At 38.3% G+C, this 18,089-nt stretch overlaps 2 protein-coding genes across 2 annotated transcripts; both read right to left on the reverse strand.

Moving 5' to 3' along the window:
- Positions 1–3,391: 3,391 nt before the first annotated feature.
- Positions 3,392–7,107, reverse strand: RBP7 (retinol binding protein 7, cellular). The gene is made up of 4 exons (XM_009889562.1): positions 6,973–7,107; positions 4,312–4,490; positions 3,933–4,034; positions 3,392–3,613 (listed from the first exon to the last, which is right to left on the reverse strand). The coding sequence occupies exons 1-4, from the start codon at positions 7,043–7,045 to the stop codon at positions 3,563–3,565; spliced, it is 405 nt and encodes a 134-aa protein (XP_009887864.1). The 5' UTR covers positions 7,046–7,107; the 3' UTR covers positions 3,392–3,562.
- A 5,084-nt stretch (positions 7,108–12,191) lies between these two features.
- On the reverse strand, positions 12,192–15,566 carry NMNAT1 (nicotinamide nucleotide adenylyltransferase 1). The gene is made up of 4 exons (XM_009889563.1): positions 15,443–15,566; positions 14,776–14,959; positions 13,930–14,075; positions 12,192–12,592 (listed from the first exon to the last, which is right to left on the reverse strand). The coding sequence occupies exons 1-4, from the start codon at positions 15,564–15,566 to the stop codon at positions 12,192–12,194; spliced, it is 855 nt and encodes a 284-aa protein (XP_009887865.1).
- Between the last annotated feature and the right edge of the window lie 2,523 nt (positions 15,567–18,089).

Below are 18,089 nucleotides of genomic sequence, written 5' to 3' on the forward strand. Positions count from 1 at the left end.
GGCGACGGGGTCCAAGCTGGGGCCAGGCTACTGAAATCTTCCCGTTTTACCGGGTCGCTCCGCGCTCCGCTCCTTTAAGGTGTTAACTCGCTTCTCAGTGACGAGTGATCGAGATACTACAGGCTTTTTGTCTAATTATTACAACTTGTATGACATACTGAAGGAAAAAGCAAGCGCTAAGCCCAGTGAGTACTGGGCCTTAGCCCTTTCTAAGTGTAGTTTGAACCTGAAGTATTTTTTCCTTTCCTGCGTAAAAACACAAACTTTGTGTTCTTTCATTATACCGCAAAATGTTTTTTGTGTGAAGGATATTCATCCTTTCTTACTTTTTCTTTTCCCTCACCCTCAAAATGAAACTGGAGAACAAAACAGCCAGGGTCTGCGTTGACTTTAAGTGAGTTGGATGTTCATGTCCAGCTGTAATCCGTTAAAATACACATAGGTGAAAAAGACAAGGATTTTGAGAAGTTGCTCAAAAAAAGGACAAAAAAATAGGAGTTGCATCAGCAGATTTTTGCCCCAGGATGAACAGTCACTAATAATAAGATCTTAATAGACAGCTCTGCGCAGTGCAGCGGAGTTTGACTCAGCGAGTGAAAGAACCCCATTAAAGGAGACAGCAGAATGTTCTTAAGATGGAAGCAAATTGGTCTGTGTGAACAAGGGATAGAATTAAGGCATATTTCCATAAGCACTGCAAATAATTATAGATAAAATTGATCAGATTTTTTAATGCATATACGAGGCAGCTGTGATATTTGGTCTTGTGTTTCAGTATCCATCTTCCTTAACGTACTATATTGATTTAAAAGTGTTCGAACAAACCCAGTGTTTTTGATGACTTAACCGAGGTGCCTAGAATGGGAAACATTCTTTTGTAAATAACTTGTATTGCTGGTCTTTCTGTAGAACGTATGCCTGCTATCACCTTTGATTTTTATATTATGCTTCATTTTGCATTTCTTTATATATCACTTGTATAACTTTTCTCTTTTTTTCATATTATCATTAGAGAAAGCATTTTAGAGCCTGTGAATCCTGGCTGTTCTTTTGGTTTTTCATTGTCTGTTTTGATTGCAGAATCCAGAAGGCAACACATTTTTGTTGACCTGTGGATAAAGTACTTTCACATGCAGCTGGCATACCCTAAAATCATTTTAATGCACTTGGTCAGCAGATGCACTAAAAAAATCAGGTTTGTTGATGAAAAAGTTTCACCATCAAAACAATAGTGTAAGATAATTGAAGTGGTCTGAATCTCCTTTGAATAAAACCCTATAAGTGCTTCTCTGAGGAATTTTGTTCTTGTCCATCAGATCTATAGTTCAAGTGCGTATCTTCTTGACGAAGGCTATCTTAATGTCTTTCCCCACACACACACTTCCAGAACATGTGACTGCTCCCATTCTTTTTTCACCTTGCATTTCAGGATGTTTCATTTGTATTTTGTGAAAGCATGTGAATTGATTAGCATATAAATTAACTTAGGATAAGCAGTTTTGTTACTGTAGCAGCTTCACTCATCCTCAAGATCTCCAAAGCATCCTTAAGCAAGTTCTGCACCGCATTACCAGCTTTCAAATCAGCAATTTGAAGTAGGAAGGTAGCAATAAGACAAGTAGAAACACTGCTGATAATAACTCTTCTATATTTCTAACAGTAAGGACTTTCCTAATAGCAACTGTACTAATGAACTATTACACTTCTCATCATATCACTTCTAAAGTCACATTTTTCTGGTTTCTTTCTACTTGGAGTCTCTCTTTGTACTAACAGAGTTCTTAAGGTCATCATTGCCTCTCTGTATTGCTTCTCATGCCTATCTTATTTGAGTGCACAGCTTAGAAGTTGTGGGGTTTGAGTATCTGCAATATTTAACACTTAAAATACTGCTGTTAGGAACCTCTACGATTTAAATAAAGATGTAATACGTTCCAGAGATGCCATCTAGTGGAGTAGCAAAGTCTGCGTGGCTGTTCCTGCATATTGCCAATATACATGACACAATAGCTTTGCTGCATAAATTTGTTATTTGTATTAGAATAACATGGTAACACTAATTTTTGTTTTCAAATAAATGAAAACTGCTCAGTTCCAGAAGGAAAACACTATGAGGATCTAAACACCAGGCATTTTAGTGCTGGTCCCCGAAATTTCCCTAACTGTATAACAAATACTAGTTCTTTTCTTAATTTGGAAACTAGTTTAAATTTACATAGGCCTCTAGTAATTATATGGGGGGAGGTCCAGACCAACAAAAAGCCCTCTGAGCTTCAACAGATTGTCTGCCTCTGGTGGTAACTTTAAGAATTCTGAACTGACAGGAAGTATCAGGAAGGTGGTGTTACTTATGTTTTAAGTTGTCAGGAATTACTTTAGTTTTTGGGTTGGTTTTTGTTTTTTTTTTTTTTTCATAGAAACGGGTGAAGTTACTAAGCTTAAACTAGATTTAATCAAACTCTTTTTTTAACTCTTCTTTACAGTTCGGGTGACAGAGCAGTGGCACAGGCTGCCCAGGGAGGTTGTGGAGTCTCCTTCTCTGGAGATTTTCAAAACCCGCCTGGATGCAGTCCTGAGTAATGTGCTCTGGGCAATCCTGCTTTAGCAGGGAAGTTGGACTAAATGATCTCTAGAGGTCCCTTCCAACTCTGTGATTCTTTTCCTCTTTCCACTTGTGATAAGATCCCTGCAAGGCTAGTGCTACTAACAATATGCAGCAACTCATTTCACATGTAATTACCAGTTGATGTGACCACTTACATAGGTTTATGTGGGGCAGAACAAAACCTTCTTCTCTGTACAACATTGTACAAGGTCAAAAAGAAAAACATTTAACCTAATTGAACAGATGTATGCAAATAAATCTTAACTAAAGAGGCATTGTTTTCACTCCATATATGTGCTTATGGAGTTCAATTATTTTGCAGACTGGAATCTACATGGATGACTCAAGACCCATCTTCATTGTTCTGGGATTTGATCACAGGCTGGTTTCCTCTGGTAAGCTGAACTTAATTATTTTGAGAACAAAGCAGCTATGACACAACATAGGACCTTACATTATACATATAAGATACAAGCAAGTGGCGGTAACTACTGCTTTGCATATTAAAGAGAAGCATTTTGAATAATAAATCTGTTTCCTTTACTGTCTGCTTCCTTTGTTATCCTTACTTCTCTATCATCGTTCCCGCTCTGTTTTGTTTGATGCTGGCATGCCCCTTTGGAATTGGCAGTTTTTCTTGTTTTCATTTAGACTGTTTGTTAACTAGAGACCCAAGTCATATCACTTATGTTGAGTTGGTTTTTAATCTCTAAAAAAAAAAAAAACCAACCAAAAACCACACTCATAAGTACTTCAGATTGGTTTGGGGCTTTTATTAGCAAAAATCAGATCTTTAACACTGGCAGCTGCAGACTTATTTCCTGAGCCAGAAACATCAGACCATTTAGGTTAATAGGTACAAGGAATCAGTTCTTGCCCGTACAGCCATCACCGAACAGGAGGATGCATAGTCTCCTGTATATAGCTGTCTCTCCACGTAGGAACCAGTAGACATATTCAAGCTCTCTTGAAGACTTGTTTACATACTTGATTCTCACAACGGAGCTCCTACCAAAAAAAGCAAGCAAAAGTATACATGTACACAGTAATCAAAGGAACTGCTTCTCAAAGTGCACATAGATTCTTTGCCATGACTACTTACCACCACTGTGCTGCCATGCTACTAAGTTATGTGTAACATTCTCAATTTAACTATACAACACAGTGAAACGATGAAGTTGTTCCAGCTAAAGTAAAATCAAAGCAGAATGTGCTCACTGTGCACTATCCTTTACAAATACTACAGAGCTAGAAGACTTGTGCACACCATGACCACATTATAGATCTTACTTTTGTCATAGAGACAGAATTAACAGAAATTAAATACCAGGTGGAGGTCATCTCCTTCAAGCCAGTGAGTCCAGCCCCTGTTCTTCTTCTCACCAGTCTGGACACAGACAAGTTTGTCATTTTCCCAGGTAACTAGACTCTGTGGAAGAGGAAAAAGAAAAGTGTTTCTGTATGTCTTTGCCTCAGTTCTGCAGTAGATTTGTGGACAATGTCCTTTTTTCCTGGATAAAATAGGACTTAAATACTGTTCCTGAGGGAAAGTAAAATGCCTTGTCTGTAACTCAGGCTCCTACCTCTGCATTGCATTACAAATAGTATTCTTGAGACAATTTCAGCTCAAGTAGCTGGATTGTTCATGGCATATTAATTTTGTCACAGCCTCTTGATTTTATATATTTATATATATTCGGTCTTACCTTGCATTTTCTGTTATCCAGGCCTTTATTATCTTCTTCAAACTCTTCTCCAACTTTGAATTGAAGTGAATAATCTCTGAATGTGCTAGTGGTATGGATAGAAAATGAATCACCATCTTGTTTAATCACCTTCTGAGGCTTCAGCACTTTTGCTATCTTGCGCGTTGCAAAGTCAATACCTTAGACAGGAAGAAGAAAGGTCAGAGTTGTATTTGTCACCAGCCATTTTGACAGCCAGGACTTACCTTTATTGCTACTAGAAGCATTTCTTAGATAGAGTTTACTGCTATGCAAGGTTTGGTGTTGTTTGTGGGTTTGTGGGTTTTTTTTGGTGTAGTTTGTTGTTTGGTTGTTTTTTTTTTAAAGCTGTATGTTACACAGATCAAGTCATGTTCTTGTACATTTTGCTCTTTGCAAACCAGTTTACTTAATTATTGCACAATTCCTATGCAACTTTTCTAGGATTTTCAGTCAGAAGAGTACTTTTGGGAGTGGAAGACAATTGGTTTCCCCCACACAGACACCCCAAGCTTAGTCTTTGACCTACCCCCTGCTTAGTTAGAGGGAACAGTTAATGCCTATTCTCATCCTTTGTCAGAGGAAAGTCATTATGTGAATTAACAGGAAATCTTTGCACCCTATACCCTAAATAGGGTAAAATGAAGGGCAGTCCTAAAATGAATTACTCAAGCTTGTTTTCAGGACATGCCACTTGCTATTAACATTTTTTAAGTGCAACTAGAAAACATCACATGTGTCAGAAGATTTCCTGGTTGTCTGTAATAATCAGTCATCACCTTTAACAGAATCCTGATGTTCTTGGTAATACTGACCTTAAAGCAGTGCTTCTAGAGGTTTTTGTTTTGGTTTGGTTTTTTTTCCTATTTCTTTAGTGAATGTTTCTTTAGAAGAACAGGTCATCTATTTGGCAGGCAACTGAATTACATTGCATCCCAATAGCATGCTCAGAGTTGGGTTTTCAGGAAGGGGGATGGGTAAAATGGGGGGCTGTATGTGAATCAATTTAGTGGTTTTTGTCACCTAAATTAAGAGTGTCATTTTATATGACCAGTAGAAGCATCTCCCTTTATGCAGGCTGAGGTTGTGATCTTCTTGACAGGGTGTGTTCAGCTACCATGTGTTGAACCATATGGCTTATTATGCAGTCCGTGTTTGAAGTGGGACTTCATTACTGTATACATTACAGAAGTGCCAGAATCTGTCAGTCATGTTTTTGCATGGTTACCAGTTTATTTTAGCATAGAGGGATTTGAGTTCAGTACTGGCAACAGCCAAACCCATTAAGCCTTAACATGGTTATAAGAGTGTATAAACATAAACTACCTACAAATCTATTCTTTAGAGGTAGATACTAAACTGAAGGAAGGGCTAGGCTTGGAATAGCCATGTTCTTATCTATAACCCTCTAGTTACTCAGCTGATCAGGTATTAGCTGCCTTGCTTTACTTACCCTGTCAGAAAAGTTTTTCATTCTAAGTCAACAATATTGATTACAGTCCTTGTTTTGTTCACTAGACTGGGAACCAAGCAGGAGTAATTAAAGATAGGTTGTAAGTCATCAACATGATTCTTTGCCGCAATTTTTAAGTAAGTTCCCCAAATTACATGCTGAAAACAAAGGGCATTTTTCACAAGCTTGGTTGTTATATTTCATTAAAAAGCCTTTTATTTAGCTGGACAATGTTTAATATGAAGGAACACACAGAATTTCTATTCCATTTGAAGACATTAACACATTAAGAGTATATGACTTAGTATTCATACTGAGAAATAAGTCCTCATTATAGGAGCATCCTTTCCTTTTTTCCTAATTGATAACATAGCAGGATTAGAAACAGAGAAGAGTTCTTTCACCATGTTAAAGACGCCAGCTAGACAGTTTAAGTAGGTCACCCAGCACAGGTACAGCCAGAAAACAGATTTCATTCTGGTTGTGTATACAATAACCAACAAAGAACACTGCTGGTCATCAGCTTACGTGAGTCAAAAAGGCAGAAAGGGGTGGGAGAGGCAGGGAGAAGAGAAGGCAGCACACAAAGTCGCCTGCTGTCAGTCTGTAATGAGCTTTGTACAAGAAAGCTAATAAAATACTGAGAACTTTCTTAGTTCCCCATTAAAGGCACAGTTAATCTCTCTATAAAAGATTTGAGCAAGGTAAGAGGTTACTTTCAAGCAGTCCAGCAAAGGGACAGTTAGACCTTTCAACAAGTCACAATATTTTATAAGATGTTTAAAGATAAATGACACTAAGCTAAACAACTGCCTGGAAGTAGCAAATACCCAAGCACCTTTTTTTTGTTACTTAACATTTAATTAACCCTAGACATAGGCTCTGTAAGTTTGTGCTCAAAAAGCAAAAGAAATTGAGTGGATAGGGCAAAATCTTCCCTGTCTCTGATGAAGTCTCTACTTTTAACAAATAGTAGGCTGAGAAATTCCTGAAAGCTGCAAAGATGCTTGGGTGACAGGTGAATGTATAGTTAATGCTGTTTGCTTATCAATGAACAAAGATCCTTCTATTGTTTCTCAGAGAAAAAAGTTTCAGCAATATCTGGGTTTTAGAAGAACTCAGACTTTTACAATTCAGGAGGACCCTTATGGGGGAAGGGAAGAAAGATAGAATCAGGTATTTTCACCTACCTAAGGCCACCATATAACCTTCAAAGTTGTCATTGCTGATAAGGTTCCAGGTTCCACTGAAATCCACAGGCATTGCTAGGCTGTGGAAAGAAGATACAGTAACCCTCTGACCAAAAAGCAAAAATGAAGCAGTAGTTTTCCAACCAGGCCTTATATAAGGAAGACTGTGGGTGGGATTACACCCCAGAGCCTTTCTGATGGAGGGGAAGGGTACTATTGCTGAGCCAATAGGTGAGAGGGTGTTTGTAGATCAGCTTCAGCTGCACTGGAGGGAAAAGTTCACAGTTTCTGAAATCTGTGTGTGGGGCAAATGTTAATAGCCCAAGAGTCGCAATGCAAACCAAAAACTGGTTTAAACAGTTTGTGTCCCGTACTTTAAAGGGAGTCATGGACAGTTTTTGTCGTTACTAAAATTCCCTGCATGTATATGAGATCTGTGGTTTTATGATCTGAAATCTACGTATTTATTGAAAAAGTGATCTACCCACTGTAAATACAAGCCATATTTGAACAGACAGGGATTGACTGTTAAACTGTGGATGGTATTGTATCAGCTAATTTTGAAGTGGTACCTATGACACAGTAATAGAGATAAGTATTATATCGTGTTGGTTTATGTCTGGAGTGAATAGTTGGCAGCATCGTTGTCCAGCGGTTATAACAGAAAAGTGAAAGACCAATCTTGTTTGTATATGTTATTCTCTGATGTGACTCAACACATCTCTACTGTGCCACAGCTTACCTATTTGTGTTCTGGTTTCTTTAATGCTGTTAGTTATATCCTAGGTAAATGAACATGCATATACAAAATTATGTATTTTATTAGATCCCTTAGCAGCCAGAAAGTTTGTGTAACAGTTAGGCATGAGATCGCAGATCCAGAGGCCTGAGCTCTCCTCCCAGTTCAGCAGCCCTGTATTTATCAGTTTTCGTAGATGGGAAAGAGGACAAATACCTGTTCTTGCAATCCGCTTTTAACTCCTAAAAATAGCCAATAACAATAAAAATTTCAAAAAGTATGCTCTTATAGAAGATGTAGCTCCCCCCTTTGCTTTTTATTCTTGACAGATACAGTAAGGGAGAGACAATACAGAAATTATTCCCACTGATGCTTTATTAGATGCCATACATTGTGGCAGAGCATATAGGGAGTAGAGAACAGGATGCAGCAGGTAAGCTGCAGTGTTGGACTTTATCTTCAGCAATGAAGTGAAAGAAAACTCTTAGGGGATGACTCATCAATGTGTTTTGAAAAGTGAATAAAGAATGCTTGACTTCAAAACCAAAGGAAATATAAGGAATTTGGAAGTGAGATTTTATTTGGTTTAGAAGATATGTAATTCTCCAGTCTCTTGCAGTTTCTCCATCTGTGGCTACTTTTTGCAAACTGGATGCCTTATTGTTACAATTTACCAAGTGAGAAATATAAATTTAATAATCCTGAACAACTAGGCACTGTAGCATTGCTAAGTACAGGAGAGCTAGATAACTTCGTACCTCAGTTTCCTTATTGGTAAAATGGGGAAAACAATCATACCCAAAGTCACGCATATGTATAAGCATTAGCTTAATCCCATATTTTAAGGGGTCAGATGGGACAGTGAGTACCATAACGAAGGCTACATTAAAAGAAAAACCCAAAATTGATGGGCAAGGGAAGTCTTAACTGTGTTGCTACCATAGTAAAAAGGGAATTTGGTATTCTGAATCTTGAACGACGAAACTCACCTATAGCTACTACATTTATTTATTTACTGACTGGGTTAGGCTGAATAAAAAGATAATATTTTGCAGAGAAAATTAAGTTTCCCTGAACTTTAGCTACATTTTTTGAGCTGATAGTTTGACCTATATGACTCAGAATCATGCAAGTAGGAAATTAGGACGTCAAAGCTTGTTTCCTGTTTGCAGATGGATATTGTTCTCTAACCTACACTAAACTAGGAATGGCACAGAGAAATGCAAATTAATGTTTCCCCTGGACTCAAATAGTAACATTTCACCCATAATTTGTTATTACGAGGTTATGGTAGTAAAGCACTGTTGCAATACTACTGATTCTTCCAAGTAAAGAGAAGTCAGTACTTGGGTAAGTTCTGTGTAAAAGCCTTGATCTAACATTTTAATTTAAAATTGATTTGATAGAATTGATTGGTTATGCAGATTGTCTGGGATGTGGTGCTTCTTTCTGTAAATCAGTCCTTTATCTCAAACGAAGACTTACAAAGACTACTAGGTTTACTATTTCAAGGCTCAGCTAAAGAAGTGCCTATGGAACTTTTCGTAAGAAGTGCCGAGTGCCCTGGCCACATCCTGTGACGGTTCATTTCTTTCTCCCTTACAAATTCCTGATTTTCTTTTTGTGGAAATAATTTTTTTCCATTTCCATCTTAATTACTGTGCAGCATTGCACATCTAACACATTCCATTAAGGATGTGGCCTCATTACAGATACAGTGGTTTCTGCTGCTGTTGCAGTATTCGTAAAATATTTTGAGTCTGAATTACATGTGTGGTATAAGGGCCCTGCGTTCTTTTAGTAGAGCAGAACCAAATGCGGTGATGCAAAAACAAAAAGCCTCATTTTTGTTTGTAGAACATCTGTGGATGCATTATAACTCTTTCATAAAGAAGTTAGCGAACAGCATTATTCACAAACCTTACATTTTCAAGTACATATATTCTCTTTTAGATCTAGTCCATTCCTGAAAGTTACACCTGTCTAACATTTTTAATAGGCCACATCACTGACTGTGATGCTAATATTTATAACTGTTTGGAGCAGTAGATTATCAGTGCGTGGTTACTTCTAGTGTTGTAACAGGCAGGTTTCTGGATCCCACTAGCAAAACAAAAGATCTATATTCAGCAGTCAGTGTAATTTTTGAACAATGTTCTGTTTTGTATAGGCAAAACTGCATTGACATCATTCTACCTACTTAAAAATCACACAGTCGTCAGACATCAGGTTTGGTTAATAACAGGATGACTAAAATTAGCATATTACATGCAATTTGTTTTATTGAAAGACCCATCACACACAACTACATTAAACCCCAGTGAAATATAACTGTTTGAAGAACAAAGCTTTGTAAAACATCCTATTGAATTTGCAACTTCTCTAGAATTACACAAAGTGCACCGACACATGCCAGCATCATTATTTAGAAGAATAAACCTATACTTAAAGTGCAGTTTTACTCTGGAAGGTGAGCACATAAATTAGGTGCTTTCCCATTAGAAAGATCTGCTCTGTTTACTCAGAAACACACTGGTTGACTTGGATGCTGAAAATAAATTTTTCTTGCCCTCTATTCTTGTCAGTCATAAAGACAGTGACCAAAAGAGAAAAGTAGATCTTGTCCATCACTTAGACAGTTAACTTCAATCAGTTATGGCAGTTTGATGGCTAAAGTGTCACAAGGGCATGATTTATCCTTCAGTACCTTTATTACTATTGATGATAAATGATGATGAAGCATCCTCATTATCAAAGGACAGTGTAAGCGTGCCTGAGCTCCAGGGGAAAAAATGGCAGACCAAGCACATTTGATGCAGGAATCACCAACAAAAAAATTAAGAATCCTTGATGCTACTTTCTGTCACAGTGCAGTTACAGATGCACTTCTAAGTTGTGACTTGATGTTATTACACTGATCTCCTTGGTGATTCTCTGTAGACAGTTCCCTTTACAGGCTGGAGCTAGCAGAACACGGATGTTGTAGTGTATGGCAATTGCAGAATTTCATCTGGGCCTCCACATTTGCATGCTGATGCTCCACTGCAGGTTACAGGTTTTCTCCAATAGTGTCTCGACTCCTCTGCTGGGTTTTAGATAAGCCTTGTAGTTCTGTGATGTTCTGCGTTTGGCTTCTGGCTTCCAGACTGCCCCTAAGCTCCTAGGGAAGCCTACACCTCTTCCTCAGCTCTTTGGGGATCCCCTGTCCAGGGAAGGAGGATGACGGGTTGTCATGGTTATGGTCCTAGAACATGTCCCTGGTTCTAGACTTGCCCAACAGCATCTAGGCTTCCTGCCCTGAGTCTTACATTCTGATGGATTTGTGGATCTCAAAAATGTGAACAGAGTCATCTTGTGGAGATCGTATGAAAAAGCTGTTGACCCGTTAGGTAGCGTTTTGGAATCCTTGGCGTTTTTAATAAGGCACATAATCCAAACAAAAATGGGATGATGGCAAATAAAGGGAGGTAGAATTCTATCACCATGACGTTCACAGTGTCTCTGTAGCTTATATTAACATAATATAGACAATATACTGTTAGATTCAAAACCAGATTTCTAGCGTAGAAGAACATTTCACTTATGTACAATCTTAATACCCTACAATTTCTTCTCAGCTCCAGTTATAGAAAACAGTTCTGGCTATATACATTTGGCTCTAAAGTAAAAGTTCATTTATTATTTGAGATAAAGGGACAACGGTCAAAGAATCAGTGCAATGATACTATTAGTAATTTCTATCCATTAAATCAGTGGCTATAAACCAGTTTCTGAAGTAGGTCTGTCCTTCCATAAGAAACAGTGCTGAGCTTAATGGAAACAGCTCTGGAAACATGAGTGGAAAAGTAAAGCACAAGACATTTCTGGGAGCAAACTGCATGACGGCAGACGAACAGGCTTCATATCTGAAAGGCAGCCAACTCAAAGCATGGTATATCTAGCACCACTTCAGCCAGGAGTAAATTCTTCCCTTCCAAGACAGATCTAAGTAATTTCTTTGAGTTGCACCACATGTTGGCAAGTCTTTAAAATATGAGTTATATAGATTTATGATCAGTAAGTGGTACATTTCGAAATTAAATGGCTTTGTCTGGTAAGAGACTATAAGTTACTGAAAATATTTGTGTTAGTATTTTATAAACAGCAGTCAGAGCAGTCCCAGTTAAAGCTAATCAGAACATCTTCATTTGTTTTGTTTGTTAATTCTCATATGCAAGTGTGAATTCTTATACTTAGTTCATTGCATTGTGAAAAAAATGTTTAAACGTGAAAACCTTACTGATAAATTCAAAAAAGATTGTATAGGTCCAGTTATTGAGTGCGTCAAACCTCAACAGCAACTACATATGTACTAAAGCCACAGAATTAGCCCACTATTTACTTAAAATAAAACACCAACCAAACACACAACCCCCCAAACCCACATTTTCTTGTACCGAACTGTAGCTTTTTTCACAGCAGAAAAGTTGTGTAGTGCCTTTTAGTTCTTGGAATTGCTTGCATGTTTCTGTAAGGGAGCCAAGACAACCCCAGCATTCCTATCTTCACTCTCTGAACTATAGAGATTATTTTTTTCTATGTATGCTTGAACTGCATCAGGTACTAGGTAACGAATGCTCTGGCCCCTCCGCAGCGCTCTCCTAATCTTGGTGGAGGAAATGTCATTTGTGATCCATTCTTCCACAAGGTGAATGTTATTCTTATGTCTCCACAAAATATCAGATTCATAGATGAATTTCTGAACACTGTTTCCAGCTCTACTGATGCATACAAGGCCATGATTTTTCACAATTTCAGTGATGTCCTCCAACTTCCACAGATTTGGGATCCCAAAAGATTCCAGCATGTCACTTCCACAAAGCAATTTAACCTGTGGGACACCTTAAAAAGAAAAATAAGTGAGAAACGGGGCTTGGTTTAGGCCACCAGATCTTAGCTGACTTGATCAGGACATTTAATTTCTAGGCTAACTCTCTGTAACGTTGGTTAAGATGAGACAATGGAATGAAATAAAAAAAGAATCAGAGCATAAAATTTATAATTAGTAGCCTCAATACAGGATTTTTCTGGAAAAAAAAAGAGGTTTTGGGAGTCCTTTTGTTCAAAAGGACTGGAAAATAAACTGTGATATGCTCCTTTAGCCTTGGGGTGAATCAATCACTGTGAGGATCAAAGTAAAAGAAAATATAGAGAAAATTCCAGAATAGCTAAGTATGAAAGCATACTGTAATGCTGTTAAAACTTTATGTGACATTCCATAGAGTTACAGAAGAGGAGCTAGCTTTTATGGGACAGGAGACAGAGGGGATTATGTAAAAGAAAGAAAATATGACCAAAAAAAACCCCCATAGACTGTGTGACCTGATTTCAGGGGACTCTCTTCCATAGTATATTTTATAGGGAATCTAGAGAAGCATGTGAATAGAAACCACGTTAAAGTAATGGAAGCAAAATTGACAGTGCTCCAGATTTGCAGCTTCCAGTAATGTTCCAGGGTAGTAGTAAATGTAGGAAAATGTAGTAAAACATCTGTCAGCACAATATGAAAAAAGTCTGCCTGATGCTGTTGGTCACTTCTTTGAATACGTTTACTTTAAAACACTACCAACTAAACAGTAGAATTTTTGAAAGTTCAAGGGAAGAAGTCAGGCAAAGGTCAAGATTTGTTAATATAGAGGATTAAGACTGTCATTATGCAAGGCCATTCAAATGGATGCATATAATTGTACATATTAAACTAAAGAACTAAAATTAAGATCTAAAAGCAAAGCAATAAGCAAAATAAATGCTACCTAAAATTACAAAGCCAAGCTATGTCTGCTGTATGACATTTTACATTACAATTTAAAATGATCCTGTACCCAGATACATTTTGAATTTCAGGACTTAATCATGTCCTTTCTTCCTCCAGCAACTTATAATATGATCCAAAATTCCCAGCTCTAACTACAATATAGCAAAGTTCCATAGGTAAAGTGGACAGCTCAGACCTGTTTCAGTTCAAATTTCTCTTATCTTGAGTATTTTTCATGTCCTCTACATGTTACCCTTACAGTCATCTTGTTATGAAGCCTACTGCTTTATGCTGTGGGATCTCAGGGAATAAACTTATTCAGTGAAATCAGAACCAAGAACTAGCATCAAAAAAGTTATTCATCAGCACAATTCCCTTGAAATAGCAAGTATTGTTAAGCACTTCATTTGCAAACAGACTTAACTTTTTATATCTGGACTCTGATTTTTCTTTTTAACAGGGTCATGCCTATTTGGTTCCTGTTTCCTCTTCCGTCCCGGCTTTGTTAAAGGTATAGCATTCTGCAGACTATTAGTGGGATCAGGAGATAAAAGCTTTTGATGATGGTACCTGCAAAACAGATGTATTTCAGGTGTTTTAAAGATGTAGGAGAATATAGGGAAGGGTATGGCCTACTAAATACTCTTTCATCGCTTTCTCCTGCAGTACATCCACAGACAATCCATCCAAGAACTGATCTGCTGGAACAGGGACTTGTGAGAGCTGGGTCATAAAATGGTCAAGGTGCAAGTATTTCAAAACAACAACTACAAGGTTGGTTTGTTTGTTTTTTAATAAAAAATAATTTTAAAAAGAAGAACCTCAGTTAAGTAGCTATGACTGAAAGAGTAAAAAACATAAAACTTAAAAAAAAAAAAAAGATACTCCTTCAGACAATTCTCATGCCAGCCTTGAAATACAGAAATGGGCAGCAGAGCACAATCAGAGCGAAATGAGGGAAGCTTGTGTAGCATCTGTCTACCCTATTCTAGTCTTTTGCCCTTCCACCTGAGCACCTTTTCAGCACAGAAACTGAATGAAGCCTAAGAAACAATATATCCTAAAAATTGTCCACAGGCTCATTTTTGGTACATTTAGGACTAATGGTGCAATCTTTCATTTACAATGCTCATATAAACAGAATAGATTTCACTGAGTCTATTCACATGATTTGGGGTTAGCCTGCTATTATTCTAACTTGTTAGAGCTAGCACCATTCCTTATCCTTCTATAGGTTCTTGAGACTTTTTAGGGTTTGGCTGAAGAATACCTTAAAACTTTTAGTGTTTCCAACCACTCACTCTGGCTGCTTTCCCAATCATCAACTTCCACCCAATCTGAGTTTTTTGTAGCTAGTTTTGCCATAGTTACTCGGTGATTCGCACTGATCAGACCTTTCTTCTTATATGCATCACCTACTGGTGAAATTATTCCTTTGATTACTTTGTATTTTCCTGTGGAAAAAACACATCACACAAGAACATGAAAAGTGTTTGAGCAGATGTTACTTCCGCTGTATTGTGTTTAAACTATTACAGAACCGTTATTCACTGCAATCTCTAAGAACACCAATGCCTGCTCCGGTAGCCAGTCCCGTGAAAAAGTACGGTACGTTTCTGCCATTGTGCAAGGCAGCACTATTCAAGATTTAGTAAGATATACTAAAAATATATTTCTATAAAGAAAAACTATAAAACTCATGCTTTAGCTCATTAAAATTAATAATAAGCAACACGTATGTAAGACCCTTCTCTCATGTGTTTGGCCTAAGTGATTTTGTATGATACCCACAGGCATACTAGCTTCAATATCTAGTATTTGCAAAAATACCTGTCAAAACACTGTCAAACAGGCATTCATATTCACAAAATATTCACCTTAACATTTAAGTGTCTAGTTAGCAGAGCTGTTTTGAATGATATAAATTACTATCCTACCTGTTTCATGAAAGTAGTCTTTAGCCAGCTCAAACAGCCTGAGATGCATGTTGGTAATGGGATTGAAGGACCCACAGGCCAGCAGTACTACTTCAGTCTTCTTCTCAGGATCTTCCATAGCCATTCCGCACAACTACAGAGCCAAGTGGAGAATGTTGGTGCTAGTCAGCAGCCACTACAAGAGACGAGATTAAAAACCAGTTATTCTTACTTATTTGTGCGGCAAATAAGCAGAAGATTTCAGGATCAAATTGAACACTGTATTTTTCTTCCATCAACATTTGGCCTGTGATTGTTCATGTGATACTGCATTATCCAATTTTTAAGAGATTAAAGCCACCGCCTCTACTTCTTTCTGGTTATCCCTGGATAGAGGTACAACGCAGGGAGCCAAGACGACAGTGGCATTATAGAATCATAGAATGGTTTGGGTTGGAAGGGACCTTGAAGATCATCGAGTTCCAACCCCCCTGCCCTGGGCAGGGACCCCTCCCACCAGCCCAGGTTGCTCCAAGCCCCGTCCATCCTGGCCTTGAACACCTCCAGGGATGGGGCAGCTACAGCTTCTCGGGGCAACCTGGACCAGTGCCTTACCACCCACAAAGTGAAAAATTTCTTCCTAATATTTAATCTACATCTCCCCTCTTCCAGTTTGAAGCCATTCCCCCTCATCCTATCACTACCTACTCTAGTAAAAAGTCCCTCCCCAGCTCTCCTGTAGGCCTCTTTAGGTACTGGAAGGCCACAATAAGGTCTCCCCGGAGCCCTCTCCAGGCTGAGATGTTGCAGAAAGGAGGACAATTCTTCTGTGGGACTTCAGAAATTGAGAATATAGAGAAAAGTGAGTGTGCTGGCAAGAAGACATATGTAATAGAAAAGTGAACCCAAATTTGCCCTGTGCATGTATTGTCATAGCAGCTGCAATTCCTTCCTATATGCAAGAGGAAACATCTTTAAAAATGAAATGACCAAACACAGGCTGCATGCCTGAAGAGAGGACAGCGTACTGCCCTCTATGAAGAAAAGCAGCTCATGCAGAAAAACTGCATGAAGAGAGATTATTTGTCCTGATTGCAGGACAAACTTTATTAGAACTTTGCATGTTTTTTAAAATGCCAATGCCATCACCTGCCAAGAGACACATCTGCAGGGAACTTCCTTCTAAGTAACTTCTTACTTCTAGTGCTTATAGGGGTGAATAGAACATCCTATGACAGTTCCCAGTGCCACTACTCTAAATTGCAGTAAGTCTTTTCAGCAAAATCTACAGAACTAACATTCTATTGTATTAAATCCTGAAGGAGAGGAGCATTAACATTTCTTCATTTGGGATTTATTTACATTTTACATACTCTTGGTATGTGGGAAGAAAGCGCCATGGACTAAACATTAAAACAACCAATCTACTTTGTGTTGCAGAAAGTAAGTGGTAGGTGTAGCAGCAGAATGGATGATAGAAGAATAGTGCATTAAAAAAAAGATTAGTGAAAGCTGCAATTAAATACCAGAATTTTTTTTCCTTTTAAAAAAATATAACAGCACTGTTACAATTTTGAACTTCAGTTTCAGAAAGCTGCATAAGAATTGGTGAAAATAAGGAAACTTCAATCCTTATCTTTTTCAACACTACATGGATTTTTGCTTCTCGGTGTTCTTTTCTTTCATGGGAATATTCTGGCTTGCGAAGATGGTTTCCCCTAGCCTGGCCCTGAACAAATCAAAACTGGAATATGTTATGGGCTGTTCTGCTGTTGCTGCTTGTGAGATGTCTGAGGCATCTGTGTTGAGCACTGAATAGTCTGCCATTGTTTCTACAGCAACATCGCTGCCTGCAAAAACCCTGCAAGGTCACCCTCACATTCTGCCTCCTTTACAAAAACGCTGCGTGATGTTCCCAGCCACCACAGCGGTGAGAGATCGGCACAGCTAAATCTTGTAACGGCTATGTACCAACGTCAAATAGCCCTTGAATAAAAGGAAGTCTCGCAAGGCTTCACATTTTGCAAGTGTTAGTACTTTTCTGTGCTTTCAAGAGTTTCACAAACTTTTAAAACATTCTTTATTACTGCAGAGTAGCTCAGCATTGGAGGGTTTGGCATCACTTGGCACGCAGTCTTCACAGGGGCAGCAGCTACAAGAGTCACTATGGCAACAGGCAAGGAAAGGAGTTGGACTTGCCTTTGTAATGCATAAAGCCCTACTTTCTAAAGAAAGTGACTCATGCTGCAAATCTGGAAAGGGTTGATTTCCTCCTTTAAAAAAAAAGCAAGGGCAAAAAGACTAGAAAATTTTAAGATGAAAATATATAGTGCCTTTTCTGGAGTTAGTCAAATGTCATTTTTCATGCTGCTAGCTAATTTTACAGTCTTCAGAAGCAGGCAATTATTGCATTATAAACTCACCTCGTAGCGCTTCCTACCTGCGTAGAAACTGAGAATATAAATGTAATTTAACAGTTTGCACATACCCTCAGTCTCCTAATTTGCATTGACATCCCCTGTCTAGCACTGCTGTCGTAGAAAACAGCTGCAGGGTTGATGTGGAGAGCAGAGGGAGCGACGGAGAGGTCTCGTCTCATGACTACTTGTGCTGTTGGGTTATCCTTGTAACCAAGAGCACTGTCAAAGCTGAGCTCTGCTCAGCAGGA

The sequence above is a fragment of the Charadrius vociferus genome, unplaced genomic scaffold, assembly GCF_000708025.1.
Source record: "Charadrius vociferus isolate BGI_N301 unplaced genomic scaffold, ASM70802v2 scaffold477, whole genome shotgun sequence".
In the NCBI taxonomy this organism is placed as follows: Eukaryota; Metazoa; Chordata; class Aves; order Charadriiformes; family Charadriidae; genus Charadrius; species Charadrius vociferus.

Bases quoted from the DNA above. Each gene is read 5' to 3' on its own strand.
- RBP7 (XM_009889562.1), bottom strand. From the start codon at position 7,045: ATGCCTGTGGATTTCAGTGGAACCTGGAACCTTATCAGCAATGACAAC. The intron at 4,035-4,311 runs GTAAGACCGAAT...CCTCTTCCACAG, and splicing joins TGGATAACAGAAAATGCAAG to AGTCTAGTTACCTGGGAAAA. The intron at 3,614-3,932 runs GTATTTAATTTC...TTTTTTTGGTAG, and splicing joins AAGGAGATGACCTCCACCTG to GAGCTCCGTTGTGAGAATCA.
- NMNAT1 (XM_009889563.1), bottom strand. From the start codon at position 15,566: ATGGCTATGGAAGATCCTGAGAAGAAGACTGAAGTAGTACTGCTGGCC. The intron at 14,960-15,442 runs GTAGGATAGTAA...TTTTTTCCACAG, and splicing joins AGACTACTTTCATGAAACAG to GAAAATACAAAGTAATCAAA. The intron at 14,076-14,775 runs GTATTCTTCAGC...TCTGTTTTGCAG, and splicing joins GAAACACTAAAAGTTTTAAG to GTACCATCATCAAAAGCTTT.